Source organism: Salmo salar, chromosome ssa13 (genome assembly GCF_905237065.1).
Source record: "Salmo salar chromosome ssa13, Ssal_v3.1, whole genome shotgun sequence".
Taxonomy (NCBI): domain Eukaryota; kingdom Metazoa; phylum Chordata; class Actinopteri; order Salmoniformes; family Salmonidae; genus Salmo; species Salmo salar.
This window is the reverse complement of record NC_059454.1, coordinates 62,936,792-62,961,985: the sequence shown is the minus strand read 5'-3', so window position 1 is coordinate 62,961,985 and position 25,194 is coordinate 62,936,792. Positions and strand designations below refer to the sequence as shown.

The following is a 25,194-nucleotide window of genomic DNA, read 5'->3' as shown; positions in this document are numbered from 1 at the left end:
AGAGCCAGAACATACGTAGGTAAAGTGGCGGTTTGAAAATTCGTCATTGGCTTTGATACTCTGATTGGTTAAATTACTTTGTTTTGTACAATGCCCCTCGTCACCACAAACAACTTCATTGATGGCAGTCTCAGACTAAAGTATTTAGCAACGACAGAGTAGTGGAAGAATTTAGTGTGAGTCGTCAGGCTTGAAATTTGTTTCTCTCAACATGAAACCTAATATCGGTACAGAGCATTCCTGGCATTGGTAAATAAATCAGGGCAATGGCATCCAATTCTGATTGTAGTCTATGCCGTTTGATGATGTAACTGACAGGATTTTCTGTATGAGTGACTGAGTTTGGAAACAGGTGCAGGACAGGAATGACAAGGATTTGTGCTGCAAGTCCCACAGCAACCAAAACAAAAGATACAGGGGAGAAGCGCAAAGGAAAATGGATACAGGCAGGGGCTCTAGGATGGGCTAGCTTTTCCAGTTACCCGATTCACCTCTAATTCTTTCTGAAGCTTTTCTGCTCTCGACTTTTCGAGGAACAGATTCTGCTCAAGCTGCCGAAAACGGGCATGCTCCAATTTCGTCTGAGTCTACAGAGAGGAAAAGAGAACGGAGAGAGACCAGAGGTAGAAAAAAAGACAAGACACAGAAACCTGTACAGATTGAAGAGACTGTGTGAAAAATACACATCACATGTGATTTTCTGTAACAGCTGTCAAAAGATTGGAGGAGGATAGACATTTACATTTTAGTCATTAGGATTAAGTGCCTTGCTTAAGGGCATATTAGTCAGATTTTTCACCTAGTCAGCTCAGGGATTCAAACCAGTGACTTTTCCATTACTGGCCCAAGGCTATTAACCTACCTGCCGCCCCTAAACATTGAAAATGTGAAACGTCCCTCTGTCTATCTTTGCTCACTTCTTGTTTTAATCGCTATGTTTGGCACAGGCTTTTGGTCACTCTAACCTAACTGAGCATCATAGTGTCGACTGCTACCAGCCTACTACTCAATATCTTTCACATTACACTATAGAAAGAGCAAAATTCTATCACTTTTGCTAAAGTAATCTTATAAACACACATTCTCATCCCTTCAAAACATGTTTATCAAACTATTGTTGATCTAAGCTTTTTACCAAACGGTAGATAAATACCTCAAGGTCTCCTTTGGTGATTGACTCTTCCTCCACTCTGAACTGAAGGTCTTCCACTTTCCTGTAATAACACATCGGCCACAAGGTGTCGGGGCAGTGCCACAGAAGAGCATCACGACCCAACAAATGGTTTCTAAAACAATTTACAGTACAGTGACTGCATACATTTTTGACATGCGTATTTGAGCCCTGTGGGGAATGAACCCACGACCTTGGCGTATCTAGCACCATGCTCTTAATAACTGAGCTACACAGTACCACACCTGGATCAAATACATACGGACAGTGCATGAAGTAGAATTAAATAGGTGTGGGTACTCATTTTTGGTGACCGTACTCATCATAAAAGGTGCCAGTACTCCAGCAGTAGAAAATTAGAGGAGTCGGACTCAGTACACTGTATAGGAAAGCATTGTCCCACTTCAAGAACTGCATACAGTATGTCAATTCAATCACTTGAGGTACACTTGACTACTAAGCTTGCCCTGTGCAATGGAATAGTCCCAAAAGTGCTAAATACTCCCACCCTGAAAACTGGTCAGGTTAAATCAAGCGCACTTTAAGTATGTGAAAGTGTTTGACATATGTATTTGGCACAGGTCTGATCACAGCACCGACAACCATGGATCCGTTCCAAATGGCTACCCTATTGAAAAAAGTAGTACTATATAGGGAATACGGTGCCATGGGACACATAATATCTATTTTACTGGAACAATAGATTTTATTCACAGCTGAAAGTTCTACCAAAGATGGCTAGTGCAGCTAGCTAATAAAATGATGTGTATTTTAAAAGCAGGGCATATGAAAATGACAATGCCCTAGCAATGTTCTTCTGAGTAGCATAAATGGAATAATAGAGGGGATTTTCGCACTTGAGGAAGGTTTTAGTATTGGTTTCAATTGCCGAAATGACAATAGTAATATCCTGTTGTCATGAAAGTGGAAACTTTTTTATATACACTGCTCAAAAAAATAAAGGGAACACTTAAACAACACAATGTAACTCCAAGTCAATCACACTTCTGTGAAATCAAACTGTCCACTTAGGAAGCAACACTGATTGAAAATAAATTTTACATGCTGTTGTGCAAATGGAATAGACAACAGGTGGAAATTATAGGCAATTAGCAAGACACCCCCAATAAAGGAGTGGTTCTGCAGGTGGGGACCACAGACCACTTCTCAGTTCCTATGCTTCCTGGCTGATGTTTTGGTCACTTTTGAATGCTGGCGGTGCTTTCACTCTAGTGGTAGCATGAGACGGAGTCTACAACCCACACAAGTGGCTCAGGTAGTGCAGCTCATCCAGGATGGCACATCAATGCGAGCTGTGGCAAGAAGGTTTGCTGTGTCTGTCAGCGTAGTGTCCAGAGCATGGAGGCGCTACCAGGAGACAGGCCAGTACATCAGGAGACGTGGAGGAGGCCGTAGGAGGGCAACAACCCAGCAGCAGGACCGCTACCTCCGCCTTTGTGCAAGGAGGAGCAGGAGAAGCACTGCCAGAGCCCTGCAAAATGACCTCCAGCAGGCCACAAATGTGCATGTGTCTGCTCAAACGGTCAGAAACAGACTCCATGAGGGTGGTATGAGGGCCCGACGTCCACAGGTGGGGGTTGTGCTTACAGCCCAACACCGTGCAGGACGTTTGGCATTTGCCAGAGAACAACAAGATTGGCAAATTCGCCACTGGCGCCCTGTGCTCTTCACAGATGAAAGCAGGTTCACACTGAGCACTTGACAGACGTGACAGAGTCTGGAGACGCCGTGGAGAACGTTCTGCTGCCTGCAACATCCTCCAGCATGACCGGTTTGGCGGTGGGTCAGTCATGGTGTGGGGTGGCATTTCTTTGGGGGGCCGCACAGCCCTCCATGTGCTCGCCAGAGGTAGCCTGACTGCCATTAGGTACCGAGATGAGATCCTCAGACCCCTTGTGAGACCATATGCTGGTGCGGTTGGCCCTGGGTTCCTCCTAATGCAAGACAATGCTAGACCTCATGTGGCTGGAGTGTGTCAGCAGTTCCTGCAAGAGGAAGGCATTGATGCTATAGACTGGCCCGCCCGTTCCCCAGACCTGAATCCAATTGAGCACATCTGGGACATCATGTCTCGCTCCATCCACCAACACCACGTTGCACCACAGACTGTCCAGGAGTTGGCGGATGCTTTAGTCCAGGTCTGGGAGGAGATCCCTCAGGAGACCATCCGCCACCTCATCAGGAGCATGCCCAGGCATTGTAGGGAGGTCATACAGGCACGTGGAGGCCACACACACTACTGAGCCTCATTTTGACTTGTTTTAAGGACATTACATCAAAGTTGGATCAGTCTGTAGTGTGGTTTTCCACTTTAATTTTGAGTGTGACTCCAAATCCAGACCTCCATGGGTTGATAAATTGGATTTCCATTGATTATTTTTGTGTGATTTTGTTGTCAGCACATTCAACTATGTAAAGAAAAAGGTATTTAATAAGATTATTTCTTTCATTCAGATCTAGGATGTGTTGTTTAAGTGTTCCCTTTATTTTTTGAGCAGTATATATATATATATATATATATATATATATATATATATATATATATATATATATATATATATATATATATATATTCAATTGCTCTAAGCAATTTATTATTTATATACTTTTGTGCCACAAATGAATCATTCCATAGAAATCCCTGACACCGTACCTTTTCTCTTCTTCAAGCTGATTGGCCAGCTCTACTTTGTCCTTCTGAGTGCTTGCCAACAGAGTTTTGACTTGCTGGAGGTTGCTTTCAGTCTCTGTGACATACTGTAATCAGAGAAAAAAACATATCAGGGATGAGCTATATCACTAAGTGCTTTGACAAGTTCTCAGTAAGTACACTTACCAATACTAATTTGGCCTGGTTTACGTGTACAGTGAAATGTACAATGAAAAGAAACATTGATGAATGAATCATGTTTTATTTGTCTAGTTGAGTAGATTTCTTTGTTGTAGTCTGTTGATTACACAATAAGGGTCAGTTTCCCAGAGGTTCTTTCCACCTCAAAAAGCACAATAAAGAAGTTTGACAGCCGCCATCTCAGATTGTTCTGAAATCGTTTATTTTGTTAGGAACATATATAATTTGATCTCTGAGAAATTAAGCTAATTGATTGCACCCAAAGCGTCACTTTTAATATATAGGATTCTTATAACATTCAATAAATATATTACCTAACATCTGATTTGGACCAAACCTTTTTCCAACAATGAGTTACACATTTTCAAAATGTATCTGTCTGACAAGTAGTATGGAGCTGAGGCTCTGAGTTTTGTTTCTTCATCCTATGTTATGTATTCTCAGTGAATTTGGTGTGTTTCATCCAACATCCTAATGTTACTAGGTTCTGACCACTACATGGTGCTGTTCCTGCTATTAGGAGAAAAAGGTTTGTATTTTCAGGTCTCTCCAGAGATGTTCGATCGGGTTCAAGTCCAGGCTCTGGCTGGGCCACTCAAGGAAATTCAGAGACTTGTCCCAAAGCCACTCCTGTGTTATCTTGCATGTGTGCTTAGGTTCATTGTCCTGTTGGAAGGTGAACCTTCGCCCCCGTCTGAGGTCCTGAGCGCTCCGGAGCAGGTTTTTATCAAGGATCTCTCTGTACTTTGCTCCGTTCATCTTTCCCTCAATTGTAACTAGTCTCCCAGTCCCTGCCGCTGAAAAACATCCCCACAGCATGATGCTGCCACCGCCATGCTTCACCGTAGACCAGAGAATCTTGTTTCTCATGGTCTGAGAGTCCTTTTGGCAAACTCCAAGTGGGCTGTCATGTGCCTTTTACTGAGGAGCGGCTTCCGTCTGGCCACTCTACCATAAAGGCCTGATTGGTGGATTGCTGCAGAGATGGTTGTCCTTCTGGAAGGTTCTCCCATCTCCACAGAGAAACTCTGGAGCTCTGTCAAAGTGACCATCTGATTCTTGATCATCTCCCTGACCAAGGCCCTTCTCTCCCGATTGTTCAGTTTGGCCGGGCGGCCAGCTCTAGGAAGTCTTGGTGGTTCTTAACTTCTTCCATTTAAGAATGATGGAGGCCACTGTGTTCTTGGAGACTTTCAATGCTGCAAAAATGTTTTGGTAACCCTTCCCAGATGTGTGCCTCGACACAATCCTGTCTCAGTACTCTACGGACAAGTCCTTCGACCTTACGGCTTGGTTTTTGCTCTGACATGCACTGTCAACTATGGGACCTTATATAGACAGGTGTGTGCCTTTCCAAATTGTGTCCAATCAATTGAAATTACCACAGGTGTACTCAAAACAAGCTGTAGAAATATCTCAAGATTGATCAATGGAAATAGGATGCACCTGAGCTCAATTTCGAGTCTCATAGCAAATGATCTGAATACTTATGTAAATAATAAAAACCTGTTTTCACTTTGTCATTATGGGGTATTGTGTGTAGATTGATGAGGATTTTTATTTATTTAATACTTTTTATTATAAGGTGTTAACGTAGCAAAACGTGGAAAAAGTGAAGGGGTCTGAATACTTTCCGAATGCACTGTATATACTGGTTGTTGGGTTGGGATTGGTGTGGGGTGTGGGGGGTCCGTGGTTGGCTTTTGACCATTTCTTTGTCTTACCCGTCGTTAAAAAAAACTTTGGATGTTAGGTACTATAATTGAATATTATATTATTAATAATTATTGTATCCTATCAATTAAAATGGCCAACTTGGGTGCAATCAATTAGCTTAATTTCTCAGAGATCAAATTATATTTCAACAAAATGTTTCCGTAATGCTTATCTTATCTGTTTTTAACTACAGAAACGATTTCAGAACAATCTGAGATGGTGGGTATCATGGCTTGCTGAAATTTTAAATAAAAGGTAAAAAAACATATACATATATATATATATAAATAAATGACATGGAACAACCCCAGACACAGATACATTTTAGTCCTGGACTAAAAAAAAAACTCACTCGAAGCACACCTCGGGGCGAACCAGAGCACAGTAGATATGCTTTCCTGCAAGTGTGTATTTGTGTGTGTCAGTCAGTTCCAATGATGTACAGTACACACTACTACAATACCATTATTTCAATGGATAACCACCATTGAGAATGCTTTTTAGTCTTGGATTAGGCTTAATCTGGCTGGGATACCAGCCCTATATGTTGTCAACTTCCATATCTAACAGATTAATTTGTCTGACAAATATGCAGTTGCTTTTCTCTTAATTCAGTCAAGAGCCCAGTCATTGCATGACTCATCAACATGTGCAGACTCATTGGGATGACATATTAAGACATTTCCCTGGTTGAGTCAGAGTGGGTGCTGCTGATTTGGCTGGTGTGAGTGTGTAGTCTGCAGTGACCGTGACAGCATGCAACTACAGATGTAGGATCTTAATTTGAGCCAGTTATTTACAGCAGGAAAATAGTCCTGCAGCAACAGGAAATGTGAATTATTATGTGGATTATAATTAATGGAAATTTTTTGTAGGGCTTGATATATTTTGAAGTGGAAATTACAAACCTTAGAAGCCTTTTTAAATCTTGAATACACTACAAGTTTGCATTTCCTGCTGTGCAAAAAAATTCTTAGCAACAAAAGAGTGATCAATTTAAGATCCTACATCTGTATAATGACAACCTATTCCCTATGTAGTGCACTATGTATTCCCTGTAATGACAACCTATTCCCTATGTAGTGCACTATGTATTCCCTGTAGCTCAGTTGGTAGAGCATGGCGTTTGCAACACCAGGATTGTGGGTTCGTTTCCCACGGGGGGCCAGCACAGAAAAAAAACAAAAATTATGAAATGTATGCATTCACTACTGTAAGTCGCTCTGGATAAGAGCGTCTGCTAAATGACTAAAATGTAAATGTAAATGTATATGGTGCCAATTCAAATGCCCCTGTCACTGTCGCTGCACACATGCTCACACCCAAGTGCACTATATAGGGAATATGGTGCTATTTTGGAGGTAGCCAAACTGTCACCACTGTCCTTGCACAGCCAAACGGCTTTTATGGCTAATTACCATCATCATCACCCGTGTTGGGATTAGTTACTTGGAAAAGTAATATATTACATAGTACTAGTCACATTTAACAAAAGTAAAGTGTTACTTTACAATATTTCTTTGTGTGGAAAGTACTGCATTATTATTAGTTATATTACTTTGTGTTAGTTTCATGAAAAAAAATCTCAATCTCAGTTTATTTTACTGTTGGAGGGAGCAAGGCAAGCCGCGCACGCTCTACCAAAGATAAGCGACTAACTCAGGTTTGATCACTAGTTTCTCCTTTCATCTGTGGCGCTGCTTTCCTGTGCTAGTCTACAAGTGATATACACAGAGTAGAAAACATCAAGAACACCTGCTCTTTCCTTGACAGACTGAGCAGGTGAAAGCTATGATCCCTTATTGATGTCACTTGTTAAATCCACTTCAATCAGAGTAGATGAAGGGGAGGAGACAGCTTAAAGAAGGATTTTTAAGCCTTGAGAAAATTGAGACATGGATTATGTATGATTTTCCCTTCAGACTGTGAATGGGCAAGACAAAAAATTGAAGTGCCTTTGAACAGGGTATGGTAGTAGGTTCAAGGCGCACCAGTTTGTGTGAAGAATTGGGTTTTTCACACAACAGTTTCCTGTGTGTATCAAGAACGTTCCAGACGCCTCATAAGTCCTTACCTGGCAGCTTCATTAAATAGTACCCGCAAAACACCAGTCTCAACGTCAACAGTGAAGAGGCGACTCCGGAATGCTGAACTTTTAGGCAGAGTTGCAAAGAAAAATACATATCTCAGACTGGCCAATAAAAAGAAAAGATTAAGATGGGCAAAAAAACACAGACACTGGACAGAGGAACTCTGCCTAGAAGGACAGCATCCCGGAGTCGCCTCTTCAGTGTTGACTTTGAGACTGGTATTTTGCGGGTACTATTTAATGAAGCTGCCAGTTGAGGAATTATGATGGATGTCGGCTTCTCAAACTAGACACTGTAATGTACTTGTCCTCTTGCTCAGTTGTGCACCGGGGCATCCCACTCCTCTTTCTATTCTGGTTAGAGCCAGTTTGCGCTGTTCTGTGAAGGGAGTAGTACACAGCGTTATACGAGATCTTCAGTTTCTTGCCAATTTCTCGCATGGAACAGCCTTAATTTCTCAGAACAAGAATAGACTGACGAGTTTCAGAAGAAAGATCTTGTTTCTGGCCATTTTGAGCCTGTAATCAAACCCACAAATGATGATGCTCCAGATACTGAACTAGTCTACAGAAGGCCAGTTTTATTGCTTCTTTAATCAGTACAACAGTTTTCAGCTGTGCTAACATAATTGCAAAAGGGTTTTGTAATGACCAACTATCCTTTTGAAATGATCAACTTGGATTAGCTAACACAACGTCCCATTGGAACACAGGAGTGATGGTTGCTGATAATGCGCCTCTGTTGATATTCCATATATTTTTTTCAAATCAGCAGTTTCCAGATACAATAGTCATTTACAACATTAACAATGTCATTGTATTTCCAATCAATTTGATGGTATTTTAATGGACAAAAATGTGCTTTTCTTTCCAAAACAAGGACATTTCTCGGTGACCCCAAATCTTTGAACTGTACTGTGTGTGTATATACAGTTGAAGTCGGAAGTTTACATACACTTTAGCCAAATACATTTAAACTCAGTTTTCACAATTCCTGACATTAAATCAGAGTAAAAATTCCCTGTCTTAGGTCAGTTAGGATCACCACTTTATTTTAAGAATGTGAATGTTAGAATAATACTAGGGAGAATGATTTATTTCAGCTTTTATTTCTTTCATCACATTCCCAGTGGGTCAGAAGTTTACATACACTCAATTGGTATTTGGTAGCATTGCCTTTAAATTGTTTAACTTGGGTCAAATGTTTTGGGTAGCCTTCCACAAGCTTCCCACAATAAGTTGGGTGAATTTTTGCCCATTCCTCCTGACAGAGCTGGTGTAACAGTCAGGTTTGTAGGCATCCTTGCTCAAAAACGCTTTTTCAGTTTTCTATAGGATTGAGGTCAAGGCTTTGTGATGGCCACTCCAATACCTTGACTTTGTTGTCCTTAAGACATTTTGACACAACTTTGGAAGTATGCTTGGGGTCATTGTCCATTTGGAAGACTCATTTGCAACCAAGCTTTAACTTCCTGACTGATGTCTTGAGATGTTGCTTCAATATATCCACATAATTTTACTGCCTCATGATGCCATCTGTTTTGAGAAGTGCACCAGTCCCTCCTGCAGCAAAGCACCCCCACAACATGATGCTGCCACCCCCGTGCTTCACGGTTGGGATGGTGTTCTTAGGTTTGCAAGACTCTCCCTTTTTCCTCCAAACATAACAATGGTCATTATGGCCAAACAGTTCTATTTTTGTTTCATCAGACCAGAGGACATTTCTCCAAAAAGTACGATGTTTGTGCCCATGTGCAGTTGCGAACCGTAGTCTGGCTTTTTGATGGCGGTTTTTGAGCAGTGGCTTCTTCCTTGCTGAGCGGCCTTCCAGGTTATGTCGATATAGGACTCGTTTTACTGTGGATATAGATACTTTTGTACCTGTTTCCTCCAGCATCTTCACAAGGTCCTTTGCTGTTGTTCTGGGATTGATTTGCACTTTTCGCACCAAAGTACATTCATCTCTAGGAGACAGAACGCGTCTCCTTCCTGAGTGTTATGACGGCTGCGTGGTCCCATGGTGTTTATACTTGCATACTATTGTTTGTACAGATGAACGTGGTACCTTCAGGCGTTTGGAAATTACTCCCAAGGATGAACCAGACTTGTGGAGGTCTAAAGTTTTTTTTCTGAGGTCTTGGCTGATTTCTTTTGATTTTCCCATGATGTCAAGCAAAGAGGCACTGAGTTTGAAATACATCCACAGGTACACCTCCAATTGACTCACATTATGTCAATTAGCCTATCAGAAGCTTCTAAAGCCATGACATCATTTTCTGGAATTTTCCAAGCTGTTTAAAGGCAGTCAACTTAGTGTATGTTAACTTCTGACCCACTGGAATTGTAATACAGTGAATTATAAGTGAAATAATCTGTCTGTAAACAATTGTTGGAAAAATTACTTGTGTCATGCACAAAGCAGATGTCCTAACCGCCTTGCCAAAACTATAGTTTGTTAACAAGAAATTTGTGGAGTGGTTGAAAAACGAGTTTTAATGACTCCAACCTAAGTGTATGTAAACTTCCGACTTCAACTGATATACACAATGGATAGTCTATTGGTCACGTGAGTGTACAGCATATTGCACTTTCACAGTAAATATGCAGGCTATTGCACTTTACATTTATTTGATTGTGTATTTTTCTGTTCTTATATACCATATTTTTAAGCACACAAGCAAATTAATTTCCCCCGGTGGGATAATAAAGTTTTCAATTCCTTTCCCTTTAAGGGGCGCAGGTTAGCGTTTTTCATCACAAATATTGTTTTGGAGGCAGCTCTGCAGATTGGCCACTAGTTAGCACAGCCACAGTCATAACATTTTAAACCCAACCTTAACCACACTGCTAACCCTAAGGCCTAACCTTAAATTAAGACCAAAAAGCAAATGTCTGATTTCATACATTTTTACAATATATCCAATTTTGCAGGTGGCCCATCTAGCGGAAATCGCTCGGTTCTGCCTCAAGGACAAGACTCATCCCAATAAATGTCAACCTGCTTAATAAGAGGTATTAGAAGAGCCAAAATGAATATAACCAATTGAATGACATATTGCAGGATAAGTCAATGTTAGAGTTTACATAGCTGGCCATAAATGGATGTTTCATGTTACTTTATGGATGGGTTATGCAGGCTTCTTCTTACCCATCCCTTTCTACTACAGATAATAATATGATTAGGCTATATCTTTACATGAAGAAAAAAAACAAGTGTCAGATTGCCAGTCATTCCAATATATTTAATACCCCTGGACCTTCAAGTGACTGGGAAATATGGAAATATAGATTAGCCAAATTGTTTTACATGAGCATAACACAAAAACTAAGGACTAGCCAACTCTGTTACTACACTGTTGTTTATGATTTTGTTGTCATGGAGGACTGATTGGGTTCAATGCTTCGAGATGAAAAATAAATGCTGATCTCGGAATTGCATGCTTTGAGCACTACCGAAAAGTGCTATTTGCATTTGAAAAATGTGTTCCATATGCTACATTTGCTATAGGCCTATTGTTTAGGTTTTTATTGGTGACACTTTGATATCTCGATAATTTGCAGATGTTGAAGTCTGTCAAAAGTGCGCCAGTTTGAGCATGTGTCCGTTAGACCTATGGATTTTTTTTAATCAGCGAATTAGATTGAGCTATAAAAGCGCCACTGGTGGTCTTAAAGAAGTCTCTTTCCACTTTTACGGCTGCTGCTGTGACTGAGTTTTGAATGAAGGGGACGGGTACTGTCCTGTAAAATGGTTTCAAGTTTTTGGAGGATAGGTTTTGTGTACAGACTGGTGGCTGATTATTGATCTATACCAATTATCCTTCCCACCGTCTTGATCAAGCGCTGAAGCTTGACTTGGTCTTGTGCTCGTATGTTTCCAAACACGCAGGTAAGACAAAAGGACAGCACACTCTGCAAGACAGATTTGTAAAACAGTTGTAGGATATGGCAATCAACATTAAAATGGTTCAGTTTGCGTAAAATAAACATTGTATGTGGAAGTTTCTTTGTCTTTGCAAGGATACAGTCATTGAATTTCAGTTTGTCTATTTCGATTCCCAGATATCTATACGTGGTCACTCTATCGACGGATTTCCAATTGAACTTCGTAGGGGATAGTGCAGTTCCATTCCTTCTAAAATCAATTTCAATCTCTTGTTTTCTTAATGTTTATTTCAAGAAAGTTATCTGCGCACCACTGGATGAATTTGACAGTTTCTCTGTCAAAACCTTGGTCTGGGAGGAAAAATGCACAAGAGCGGTGTTATCTACATATTTAAAGAATGTGTGGGCTGGCTCAGAGGCTTGACCATCGTTCGTTCACAGTGTGTACAGGATCGGTGAAAGTACCCAACATTGTGAGGCTCCCGTATTCACCGTTCTAGATGTGGGGATGGCAGAGTTGAACTTTACTTGTTGGGTACAATTCACAAGGAAACTGTTGATCCGCTTGATCAGTAGAGAGTTGACACCCAAATTCACCAGCTTGTCCACCACTGAAGTCAATGAATACAATTTTCACTAGGCTATTTGCCTGTTCTAAGTGTTCGTATATGATGTTCAGCATGTCCAGTAACGCATCATCAACACGCCTGGAGGCGCGGTATTCAAATTGGTTTGGATCTAGTTGGGATGAGACACCAGAAATAATGTTTTTTTTGTTTTCATAGGTACAGATGTCAGGGCTACAGAACGTAAGTCGTTCTTTTCTTTTGGCCTGTTGTTTTTAGGTACTGGGACAATCAGCAACTTTTTCCATAAGTCTGGAATTATCCCGCTGTCCAGTGACAGCTGGAACAGCTTCTGGAACGGTAGTGCAAGCTGGTTTGTGCCTGCCCAGAGAGCCTTCCTGCTAAAGCTGTCTGGACCGTATGATTTTCTTGGGATGACATGTTGAAAGTGTTGCTTGACGTCATCACAGGGATTTGTATATCAACAGCTGGTATGCTGTCTATATTGTCCATGGCCACTTATGCTGCGATGTAAAATCACCCATGTCAAACCTTCAATAGAAACTGTTCAAAACATTTGCAAAGACAAGGTCATTACCGACAGTCATGCAATGTCTCTTTGGTTTGTAACCTGTGATGGTTTTCCAGACTTTCCTACTGTCATTGTCTTTAAAAACATTGTCTAATTTGTCTTTGTAGGCTGCCTTGCACTCCTTGATCTTGCTTTTGAGTCTCCTCTGAACATTTTTCCTTTCCTCTTTACTAGATTAAAAAAACATGAGCAGGCGCACACCCATAAAAAATGTGTTTATGTGGAGGTGCTGACTAACGGCGAATAAACTAAGTCACACACTCCATGTATAAACTCCCAGCAATTTTATTTTTTTATTTTATTTTATTTCACCTTTATTTAACCAGGTAGGCAAGTTGAGAACAAGTTGTCATTTACAACTGCAACCTGGCCAAGATAAAGCAAAGCAAATGTAATGGGTATTTACCAACGTTTCACATTACTGTGCCTTTCTCAGGGTAATATCATAAATACTTGAACCAGGTTATGTAGACAAACAGTGCAATTCGTGCAATCAATGACACTAGTGAGGGGTGTGTCATAATTATTAAGTTCATTAAAATGAATTAGTGAAACTGTAAAAAAAAACAAAAAACTTTGGCATATTAAATATAGTAAGCTATTCTTATCATATAGAAACAATTGAATATTGTACATCACATTAGCATCAACATACATTATTGTTTAATTCAATTTCACATAATTGTTTCATATTTCGTTTCGTTACATGTAATCTTTTGGTTCAACCTTAATGTATAATGAGCATCATCAACGGGGGAACATATTTGGTGTAGGCTAATAAGCTGTAGAAAGAATATATACATCTATAAAACTTGTTCATAAAATAAAGATTTGTTCATAAGAAGGGCATGAGATCAAAGTCAATATTCAGACCTCTAGGGGTCAATGTTTTAGATACGATATCCAGTAAGCCTCCCTTTGCAGTAGTAGGATTTTGATGTTACCTCCTTTCCTCTTTACTGCCACATGATTTAAACACTTGTTTTTTTTCTGGTTGAGGAGCTCTTTAAATTCCCGAGTCACCTACGGTGACTGTTTTATCGTGAAGAACGCACTAGAGAAGCTTTGTCTGGCATGCATTTAGCAACTTTCTAGTGAAATAAATGCTAGCTTATTCCCTACCTGTGTGCCTTTGACAGCATGGTTGGAGACATAAACGTAGGTATAGCTAGCCAAAGGCCAAGACCTTCTCTGTTTCCGCTATAAATGCTGATTGGTTGAGAGCGCTGGACTTGCTTTCCTTGGCCACGTTAGTTTTGCATCACCAGTGCCCTGGGTGGGTGGATTTAGCATATTATTCCATTGCTCGGTAAATTAAATCTCCACCCAAACAGGGCACCCGGGAATGCAAAAACTAGCGTGCACCTTGTCTAGAAAAGAGAGATAACCATGGGAGATAACATTATGATTTTGAGGCTCAGCTTGCATGAGATTCTGATTCGTCAGAAGTAGCTGACTAACTGATTTGTTTATGAACGTTGCACATCTCCAGGCGAACCAAAGTGCATTAGAGATGGTTTATTTACACTTTAGTACCGCTTTGAGTTAGGGCTGGGCGATATATCGATATAAAAAATATATCGATATATTTTAAATGTGATATGAAATTAGACCATTTCGCATACATCGATATAGTTCAAATTTGCGCTTTGATCCTTGCTCCAAGCAAGCTGCAGACCTGGAGCGCTCTGCGCTGCTCCCCGCCCCTCCTCTTTCATGCACAGAGGGGGGAGGGGCAGGAACAGACACTTCAACAAACATGGAGGAAGCAACAGCGTCTGCGGAGCGTTTTGAGGAGGAATTGGTTAGTAAAAGAGAAAGCATTGGCTCAGTAATTTGGAGATGGTTCGGATTCAAAGTATCAGATGAGCAACAAAATCACGTTATATGTAGGCAGTGCCATAAAAAAGTTACAGCCGGGGGTGGAAGCACTACAAATCTTTTTCACCACCTAAAACAATGGCACAAACTGCAATACGAAGAGTATGTGAAACTGCGCGCTGCAGAAGCCCCAGCCGCAAGCCGTCGACAACCCGAAAAAGCTCCAGCCCCGAAACAAAGCTCACTGCAAACTTCATTTTCCCGCAGTGTGCCTAATGTCTACCTCAAGACAGCATTACTGTTTATCAAAGTAAAAAAAGAGGGGGAAAATGTTTGAGTTGATAGTCTGTTTCTTGTGCAACTGGTTGAGGCTGTTCAGATAAGAAATTGAGTTAACAAAAAGCAAATGGTAATCTCAGGCTGATGTTTAAAAAACGTTTTCTCAAACTGAGCACTTTATTTTGTTCTTTATTTATATATAATTGCTGCCCTTACTAGGGTTTGTCATTTTATTATTTTGTAATGTTCGTTATTTGCATCTGTGGATTTGTTAGAAAGGAGAAGAAATCTGTAATTTGATTTTAATAAGCCATTTAAAGTTGTCAAACTAAAATAAAGTTGACTTTTCTCATAAATATATATAATATTTATTTCAGAAAAAGATAGGCCTATTTTATTTTATAGGCTATTTTTGTTTAAGATATTTTTATTTAAATGTGCACCTTATGGAGCTTTGATTTAAAAAAAAGGTACTCCTGTTGTTATACAGTGTTTATGTTTACATGTTATTGTTATTTGAACAGCTGAGCATTTAATCTGAACCAGGTGAAGAGCCCTGTTTATTATTTATTCATTTGATTTTTCAACTGTTCACTGAAATAGCCGGTTTCAATAAAACTACTTGAGACATGTCATATCTGGCTTTGACTTTGACTGAACATTTGCTCTCACTTTGCGGAAAAAAATATCGGGATATATATCTTATATCGATATTCAGCCTAAATATATCGGGATATGACTTGTGGTCCATATCGCCCAGCCCTACTTTGAGTCTAGTAAGCCAGTCCCTCCAGGGTTCTGCGATTCTGCGATAGAATATTTTTTTGCAAAAACAACAGTTATTGTGAATTTGACCAATCACCTCACTGTTTCAGCATAAAACAGTGAAAGCATCGCAATATTATCGCATAAAACTGACCAACGCAGTACAAAAAGAGGGCTTGCAATTTCATGGCATGATGACAAAAACTGCCACTCAGGTTACTGCCTACCTGCAGGTGCTGGGCCTTGAGGACACTGAGCTCCTTCTCCACCTCACAGATGTGGCTGGTGGCTTTGGCCACCTCGGCCCGCTCCAGGTCCCTCTCGGCCAGCAGCTGCTCGATGTGCTGCTGTTTCTCTTTCAGTGCCTCCTGCAGCGCAGTAGTGCCTGAAATTTTGCGGGCATAGCGTGACGACGTCTCTGTGAGCTATGGAGGGGGAGGGGGGGTTGTGTAGGGGGGGAAGAGTGGTTGGGTAGGGGAGGAATGGGGGAGAGAGAGAGGGGGGAAGGAGGTGAGAGAAACAAATAAGATAAGAGGAAATTTGTCTTGCAGCATTACACATTTTTTTTTATACACACTCAATTTAAAAAATGATTTCTATGCTGCATGAAATAAGAGACTTTCATGATATTTTAATTATTATTGAGGACATTTGTCTGGGAGCATTAGAAAAAAGAATTAGGAGCAAACTAAAGATACTTTTGGTAATGTAGTGTATGTTGACACCTGCTCTTCGAACATCTCATTCCAAAATAATAGGCATTAATATGGAGTTGGTCCCCCCTTTGCTGCTACAATAGCCTCCACTCTTCTGGGAAGGCTTTCCACTAGATGTTGGAACATTGCTGCGGGGACTTGCTTCCATTCAGCCACGAGCATTAAGGAGGTCGGCACTGATGTTGGGTGATTAGGCCTGGCTCGCAGTCGGCGTTCCAATTCATCCCAAAGGTGTTCGATGGGGTTGAGGTCAGGGCTCTGTTCTTCAGCACTCAGCGGTCCAGCTCTGTGAGCTTGTGTGTCCTGATCAGTTGTTGCTCCTAGGTGTTTCCACTTCACAATAACAGCACTTACAGTTGATCTGGGTAGCTCTAGCACAGCAGAAATGTGACAAACTGACTTCTTGGAAAGGTGCACATCTTCCACGTTGAAAGTCACTGAGGTCTTCAGTAAGGCCATTCAACTGGGAATGTTTGTCTATGGAGATTGCATGGTTGTGTGCTCGATTTTTATACACCTGTCAGCAATGGGTGTGGCAGAAATAGCAGAATATACTCATTTAAGGGGTGTCCACATACTTTTGTATATACCGAATATAAATTCAGACATTTGAACAACAGGCCTAGACCAAGGGTGGGCAACATACGACCCCTGTGCCGGATCCGGCCCAAGAGCTGTTCAAATGGTGGGTGCTGTGGATGTGATGGATTCCTTTTTATATTTTTTTTTTAAAGATTACATGATTCTTTTGGATAAAATGACATGAGTTAACACTTCAAGGTCTTAAACTAGATAGAAAGTATGCAGACATGATAATACATATTTTTTTCTGACCCCCAAATTACTTTTGACAAACAAATCCGTCCAAAGAAAATTTGTGACGCCCACCATTGAATTTGTAAGTCCCGATATGGCCCTCAAACCAAAATTGCCTACCTCTGGCCTGATTTGAACAGATCTGAATTGTGATCCAAATAGTAGAGCCAAACTGGGTCACCCAGGCGTATGCATCCTTGTGCGCATGCATGGATTCTGCAAAGAACAACAATTCGGTGAACCCGAACTGACACTCGAACGGTGACAGTCCAGTGGACGAGTTCGGCAGTGTGTTGTCAGCATACTTTGCCCAGACGAGGAACTTGGTCCAGTTGCTGGCCTGGGTGGAGACGAAACAGCAGAGGAACTTCTCCAACTCCTGGTTGGCCCGCTCCGTTATTCCATTAGACTGTGGGTGGAACCCCAAGGAAAGACTCACTGATGCCCCCAACAGGGAGCAGAAGGCTTTCCAATACAGTGCGACGAACTGGGGCCCACGATCCGAGACAATGTCCTGGGTAAGTCTGTGTAGTTGAAAGACATGGGTAATCATGAGATCAGCGGTCTCCTTCGCTGAGGGCAACTTGGGTAAGGCGATGAAATGGGCAGCCTTGGAAAACTGATCGACAACCACCAGGATAGTGGTAAGCCCTTGGGATGGGGGTAACTCTGTGATAAAGTCTATGGACAGGTGGGACCAGGACCGGCTGAGGATGGGCAGAAGTTGGAGCAACCCAGCCGGTCGCTGTTGTGAGGACTTGCTTGGGTACAGGTGGAGCAGGCCATAACGAAGGATCTCACATCCTCAATCATGTTGGGCCACCAGAATCTCCACCTCAGGAACTCCAGTGTCTGATTAACCCTTGGATGCCCAGTTAATTTCAGAGGAGTGTCCCCATTGTAGTACCCAGGAACGGGCTGATCGCGGAACATAAAGTCTGCAGTGGGACCCAGCCGGGGTCAGGTTCTCGGGTCTGGGCTTGTTGGACCATGGTATCAATACTCCATATCACAGGGGCCACATTGCGGGAGCTGGGGATGATAGGCTCAGAGTCCCTCTCCTCAGAGACATTGTGTTGGTGGGACAGGGCGTCTGCTTTCTGATTATTTTATCCCGGGCGATAGGCTAGTGCAAAGTTGAACCTGTTAAAGAACAGAGCCCACCTAGCCTGGCAAGCGTTCAACCACTTGGCTTCTTGAATGGAGACCAAGTTCTTATGGTCCGTCCAGATCACAGAAGGATGAGGTGCCCCTCCAACCAGTGTCTCCACCCCTCAAGGGCCCACTTAACTGCCAAGAGCTCCTGGTTGCCTACATCGTAGTTGCGTTCCACTGGCGAGAACCGCTTGGAGAGATAGGCACATGGGTGCAGGTTCTTGTCCCCCTCGTTCCGCTGTAAAAGGACCGCCCCTGCTTCGGTGTCTGAGGCATCCACCTCTACCACGAAGGGACGGGTAGGATCAGGATGGACGAGGATGGGTCCGGAGATTAAACGTCCCTTAAGCTACCCGAATGCGCTGTCAGCCTCGCGGGTCCAGCAAGAATGGTTCTGGGACATGCGGGTTAGGGCCATGAGGCGCCTCCCCGCACCAAAGTTGCATATAAAATGTCAAAACGTCCGTAAAACCACTGGACTTGTTTAAGTGAGGCGGGACAGAGGCCAGTCTGTGACCGCACTCACCTTTACGGGGTCAATTTGGATGCCAGCGGGATAGATAATGTGGCCTAGGAAAGAAGCTTGGGATACATGGAAGTCACACTTGTCTAATCTTGATGTATAGTTGACTCTGCAGGAGGCATCTCAGGACTTGGCGGACGTGCAGGATGTGTTCCGGAAGGGTCTTGGAGAAGATCAGGATGTCGTCGAGGGAAACAAAGACGAACCGATTCAACACATCCCTAAGCGTGTCATTGACCAATGCTTAGAAGACTGCCGGTGAGTTTTGTAATCCCGAAGGCCATGAATAAATACTCATAGTGGCCACTCGGGGTGTTAAAAGCAGTCTTCCATTCATCTCGCTCCCTGATTCTCACCAGATTGTAAGCGTTGCGGAGGTCCAGTTTGGGGACGAATTGGGCCCTATAGGCAAACTCCAAGACGGCAGACATCAGAGGTAGGGGGTAACGATTCTTAATTGTAATCCTGTTCAGCCCTCTGTAATTGATGCAGGGACGCAGACCTCCATCCTTCTTTGCCACAAAGAAGAGGCCTGCACTAGCTGGGGATGTAGAGGAGTGGATAAAACCTGCCTCCAGCAACTCCCAGATGTAATTGTCCATGACTGCTGCTTCAGGGGTCAAGAGGGAGTACAGATGGCCCCGGGGAGGGGTGGAGCTGGGTAGGAGTTCTATGGCGCAGTAGTATGGACGATGAGGAGGGAGGGTGGCGGATTGTCTCTTACTGAAGGCCTCCTGGAGGTCAAAGTACTCGGGAGGAACAGAGGAAAAGTTTTGGTCTTCAGTGGATGCCGGGGAACACGGCGAGGCTCTTGGTGGGGGTCTTAGGTATTTAGTCTGGAAGTTCTTACCCCAGTCTAGTAGGTGTCCTGTGGACCAGGAGAATAGTGGGTTGTAGCACTAGCCCGGGGTACACTAGGATAAGGGGGTTCTCGGGAGCAGTGATCAAAAGAAAACTAAGAGCCTGAGTGGTTCACCCCAACCTGCAGTAGAATGAGCTTGGTCTGATATTCCACCAGGCCAGGGCCGATGGTGCATCCATCGAGGGCTTGAACCTGCAGAGAAATGGGGCATTTCACTCAGGGGATTTGCAATTCTCAATTAAATTATCCGCGGCCCCAGAGTCCACGAAGGCTTGAATGTGGTGCTGACGGTTGTCCCAATGGAGGGTTGCGGGTAGTGTCAGACGGTGACTGGGTAGCTGGGGTAGTAACTGCACAGCTCGTCAGGGTCTCCCCTTGTCCTGGCGAGCCTGGTGTTTCCCGTCAACTCTGGGCATGTAGAACGGAGATGGCCGAGACCTCCGCAGTAGAGGCAGCAGCCGTTGCTCATGCGCCTGTCACATTCCTGCTTGGGGTGCTCCGGAAACCAGTGGTAGTGTCGGATGCGGTTGTAAATCCTGATGGCCAGCTTTATCAGGGACTCGAGGTCCTCTCCCAGTTCCCAAGTGGCAAGTTCATCCTTGATGGAGTTTAACAGACCCTGGTGGAAAGCGGTGACCAGTGCCTCAGTATTCCACCCACTCCCGGTGGCGAGAGTGCGGAACTCAATGGCGAAGTCAGCCACTGGTCTGGCCCCTTCGCAGAGGTTGAACAGTCGGCTTTCCGCTTCTCGTCTACCGACTGGGTGGTTGAACACTTGTCGCAGCTTGGCAGTGAAGGCTAATGTGGAGCTGCAGTATGGTGGCTGCTGTTCTCACACCACCATTGCCCACGCAAGGGCCTTGCCCGAGAGTAGAGAGATGATGTAGGCTATCATGGACCGATTGGTGTGGAACGAGGAGGACTGTAGCTCGAACACCAGAGCGCACTGAGTGAGGAACCTCTTGCATCCTCCCGGGTGGCCGTCATACTGCTCGGGGGCTGGGATCTTGGGTTCCCGGTACAGCTTCCCTGGAGGAACTATGGAGACACCTGTATCACTGGGCGATGAGACTTGGGCATTGGCTCCTCCTGGGTTGGGGTTGGGCTGTGGTTGGACAAAATCGGTAAGTGCCCAGAGGGTCTGTGATATTTGGGAGAGTTGCAGAATCAGCGGTTAAGGGTAAACATGAATACTTTAGGATCAAAGTACACTAGAAAAACAACAACCACTAAGTCTCGAAACCTCACTCAGGAAACGACCGCACACGGTATACAATTCAAGCTTCTGCAAAGGACAACAGAAAACACACCCCTTTTAACAGGGAAATCATAACGAGTAAATAGGACACACCTGAGTGTTGTTAATGTCTCTAGGACGGTCTCTGTCGCCCTCTGGTGACAGGTGGAACCATGACAGTGTTGGGCTTGGTGTGGGCTGACCCGTGTCGGGCTAGCCCGTGTTGAGCTGGTGTAGGCTAGCCTGTGTTTGGCTTGGTGTGGGCTAGCCCGTGCTCACTTTGGCCACCGAATACCCACATGGGGCCAATGGGGTCATGTTTTCTGGGTATATACAGTATGTCTGTACTTTAGCCCTACTGCCAGCACCAAGATGGCCACCTGATGTGCCAGAATGTGATAATTAGGGCATCCTAATGCTGGCTGAGGTTAATTAACCTAATGTGCTACATCTTCCAAATATGTCACCTGACTGCCTGATAAGAGGGGGAGGGGTGACATACAGTCAGACATTTCCATCAATACTGATTTTATATCAATACTATCTTTAAAAAAAATATTGCATATTTATGTGCTATGATAATCAGTAATTGTGTCCCCAACGTGTTGTAACTATTCTATGTAATGTGTCACTACTGTGTTTGTGTGTGATTTGTCTCTAAAATGTTTCTATTGTGCCAAATACAGTGTATGTGTTCTGTCTCATGTACAGTGGCTTGCGAAAGTATTCACCCCTTGGCATTTTTACTATTTTGTTGCCTTACAACCTGAAATTAAAATAGATTTTGGGGGGGGGGGTTTGTATCGTTTGATTTACACAACATGCCTACCACTTTGAAGATGCAAAATATTTTTGATTGTGAAACAAACAAGAAATAAGACAAAAAAAACAGAAAACTTGAACGTGCATAACTATTCACCCCCCCAAAATACTTCGTAAAGCCATCTTTCTCAGCAATTACAGCTGCAAGTCTCTTGGGGTATGTCTCTATAAGCTTGGCACATCTAGCCACTGGGATTTTTGCCCATTCTTCAAGGCAAAACTGTTCCAGCTCCTTCAAGTTGGATAGGTTCCGCTAGTGTACAGCAATCTTTAAGTCATACCACAGATTCTCAATTGGATTGAGGTCTGGGCTTTGACTAGGCCATTCCAAGACATTTAAATGTTTCCCCTTAAACCACCTTCGAGTGTTGCTTTAGCAGTATACTTACGGTCATTGTCCTGCTGGAAGGTGAACCTCCGTCCCAGTCTCAAATCTCTTGAAGACTGAAACAAGTTTCCCTCAAAAATGTCCCTGTATTTAGCTTCATCCATCATTCCTCCAATTCTGACCAGTTTCCCAGTCCCTGCCGATGAAAAACATCCCCACAGCATGATGCTGCCACCACCATGCCTCACCTTGGCGATGGTGTTCTCGGGGTGATGAGAGATGTTGGGTTTGTGCCAGACATAGCGTTTTCCTTGATGGCCAAAAATCTAAATTTTAGTTTCATCTAATCAGAGTACCTTCTTCCATATGTTTGGGGAGTCTCCCACATGCCTTTTGGCGAACACCGAACATGTTTGATTATTTTTTTCTTTAAGCAATGCCTTTTTTCTGGCCACTCTTCCGTAAAGCCCAGCTCTGTGGAGTGTACGGTTTAAAGTGGTCCTATGGACAGATACTCCAATCTCCACTGTGGAGCTTTGCAGCTCTTTCAGGGTTATCTTTGGTCTCTTTGTTTCCTCTCTGATTAATGCCCTCCTTGCCTGGTCCGTGAGTTTTGGTGGGCGGCCCTCTCTTGGTAGGTTTGTTGTGGTGCCATTTTCTTTAAATTTTTTAATAATGGATTAAATGGTGCTCCGTGGGATGTTCAAAGTTTCTGATATTTTTTTTATAACCCAACCCTGATCTGTACTTATCCACAACTTTGTCCCTGACCTGTTTGGAAAGCTCCTTGTTCTTCATGGTGCCACTTGCTTGGTGGTGCCCCTTGCTTAGTGGTGTTGCAGACCCTGGGGCCTTTCAGAACAGGTGTATATATACTGAGATCATGTGACAGATAAATAAAGTCCACCTGTGTGCAATCTAACTAATTATGTGACTTCTGAAGGTAATTGGTAGCACCAGATCTAATTTAGGGGCTTCATAGCAAAGGGGTGAATACATGTACACGCACCACTTTTCCGTTTTTTATTTTTTGAAACAAGTTATTTTTTTATTTCACGTCACCAATTTGGACTATTTTGTGTATGCCCATTACATGAAATCCAAATAAAAATAAATTTAAATTACAGGTTGTAATGCAACAAAATAGGAAAAATGTCAAGGGGTTGAATACTTTTGCAAGGCACTGTATTGCGTGTCTTCTTTGTCTCCCTCTTTTAATCTTTCTCTCATATGCACGCACCACCCTCTTTTAATCTTTCTCTCATCCTCTGTCTAATTTTTCTCTCTCTCCATCTCTTGCTCTCTATCTATTGCATGTCTTCTTTGTCTCCCTCTCTGCCCTCTCTTAATCTCTCTCTCTCATCCTCTGTCTCATGTGTCTCTCTCCATCTCTTGCTCTCTGTCATCTTTCAGTCTGTTTGTGTCTGTCAAAAGGTCTGCAAAAATGTGTTTAATGCAATTAAACGCTTTGGGAGCATTTTTCCAGTGTACAGATTTACTTTTCGTTTTACGTTGTCCTCTCTGATCCAGCACCTGGGACAAGTTTTTAATTGATGTGTGCATACCGCTCAATTATTTATATCTACACTAGATGACAAACAGAGGGCGCTGTTTTGAAACCCCCGCTCCTCCATCTTGGCACTCACCCACCATTGTAAAAAATATTTTGAAAGCCATAGAAATTCATTTAATGTCTATATTTGTTTTTGACACATTTATTATATTACAGACATCTTAATGCATATTTTAAATTATATTATGTGAGCTAAAAATAAAAAATAAAACACTTACAGAATATATAAAACATTTTCCAATTATATGTTTTGGAAAGTACTAATGTTACTGTCCCCGCTACAACAAAACAATACTTAAATACATGTAATTTTGTCCTTTAACTGAAATACTGTAGAATTCCATTAATTCCTACAGAGCCTCACAGTGGAGGTTTCAAAATTCCCATAAAACCTAGAGATTAAACAGGGAAATGGTTTCTATCGTTTTCCACCATTCATTTTCCCCATAGGGAAAACATTAAAAAAACATAAAATAAGGGCTGTGTTTCGTGTAGGCTTACCCTGGTGTGATGTTTTGAGAACCATGAAAATCTCTCTCGGACAAGGTGACTTTTATCAATATATTCAGCTCAATTTACTCTCAGATTCAAAAATGCTAATTAGCTTCAAAATAGACATTATGCAAAACTAAAAATCCCTGCATGCTCCTGCACATCATCTCTAGCTGACACTTTTGCTAACAGGTATTGTGTACATTTTTAAACTTGCACAAGATAGTTCACGAAATTGTCCTTTTAAAGAAATGTAGCCAATTTAATCATTATTACATTTAGCTAACATTAGATAGTTAATCCAGAGATTCTTACCTTTGTCTCGATTCGGGCAGTCTCGTCCAGATCATCATGCCATTTGTAGTTCTTTATGATAGCCACATTAGCAGCTAATTAGCATTTCATTTTTGGGGGGTAAATACAAGCGAAAATATTGATAAAGTCACCTCTATACCCAACACATACAATTATCTGTAAGGTCTCTCAGTCGAGCAGTGAATCTCAAACACAGATTCAACCACAAAGACCAGGGAGGTTTTCCAATGCCTCGCAAAGAAGGAAACCTATAAGTAGTAAAAATAAAAAAGCAGACATTGAATATCCCTTTGTGCATGGTGAAGTTATCAATTACACTTTGGATGGTGTATCAATACACCCAGTCACTACAAAGATACATGCGTCCTTCCTAACTCAGTTGCCTTTGAGGAAGAGAACCGCTCAGGGATTTCACCATAAGGCCAATGGTGACTATAAAATAGTTTGAGTTTTTTAATTTTATTTAACCCTTATTTTACCAGGTAAGTTGACTGAGAACACATTCTCATTTACAGCAACGACCTAGGTAATAGTTACACGGGACCGGAGGGGGATGAATGAGCCAATTGAAAGCTGAGGATGATTATGTGGCTATGATG

At 42.5% G+C, this 25,194-nt stretch overlaps 1 protein-coding gene across 6 annotated transcripts in view; it reads right to left on the bottom strand.

Moving 5' to 3' along the window:
* LOC106567552 (CAP-Gly domain-containing linker protein 2) overlaps positions 1-25,194 on the bottom strand; it is an 82,192-nt gene that overhangs the window by 12,691 nt on the left and 44,307 nt on the right. For 4 of the 6 annotated variants that reach the window (XM_014137003.2, XM_014137002.2, XM_014137005.2 and 1 more), the window contains exons 6-9: positions 15,984-16,181; positions 3,846-3,949; positions 1,154-1,214; positions 492-587 (exon numbers count right to left, since the gene is read on the bottom strand). In XM_014137003.2, the coding sequence (XP_013992478.1) occupies positions 492-587; positions 1,154-1,214; positions 3,846-3,949; positions 15,984-16,181 (459 nt within the window). The remainder of the gene's footprint in view (positions 1-491; positions 588-1,153; positions 1,215-3,845; positions 3,950-15,983; positions 16,182-25,194) is intronic. The other 2 variants (XM_014137006.2, XM_014137007.2) reach the window with 1 other exon arrangement.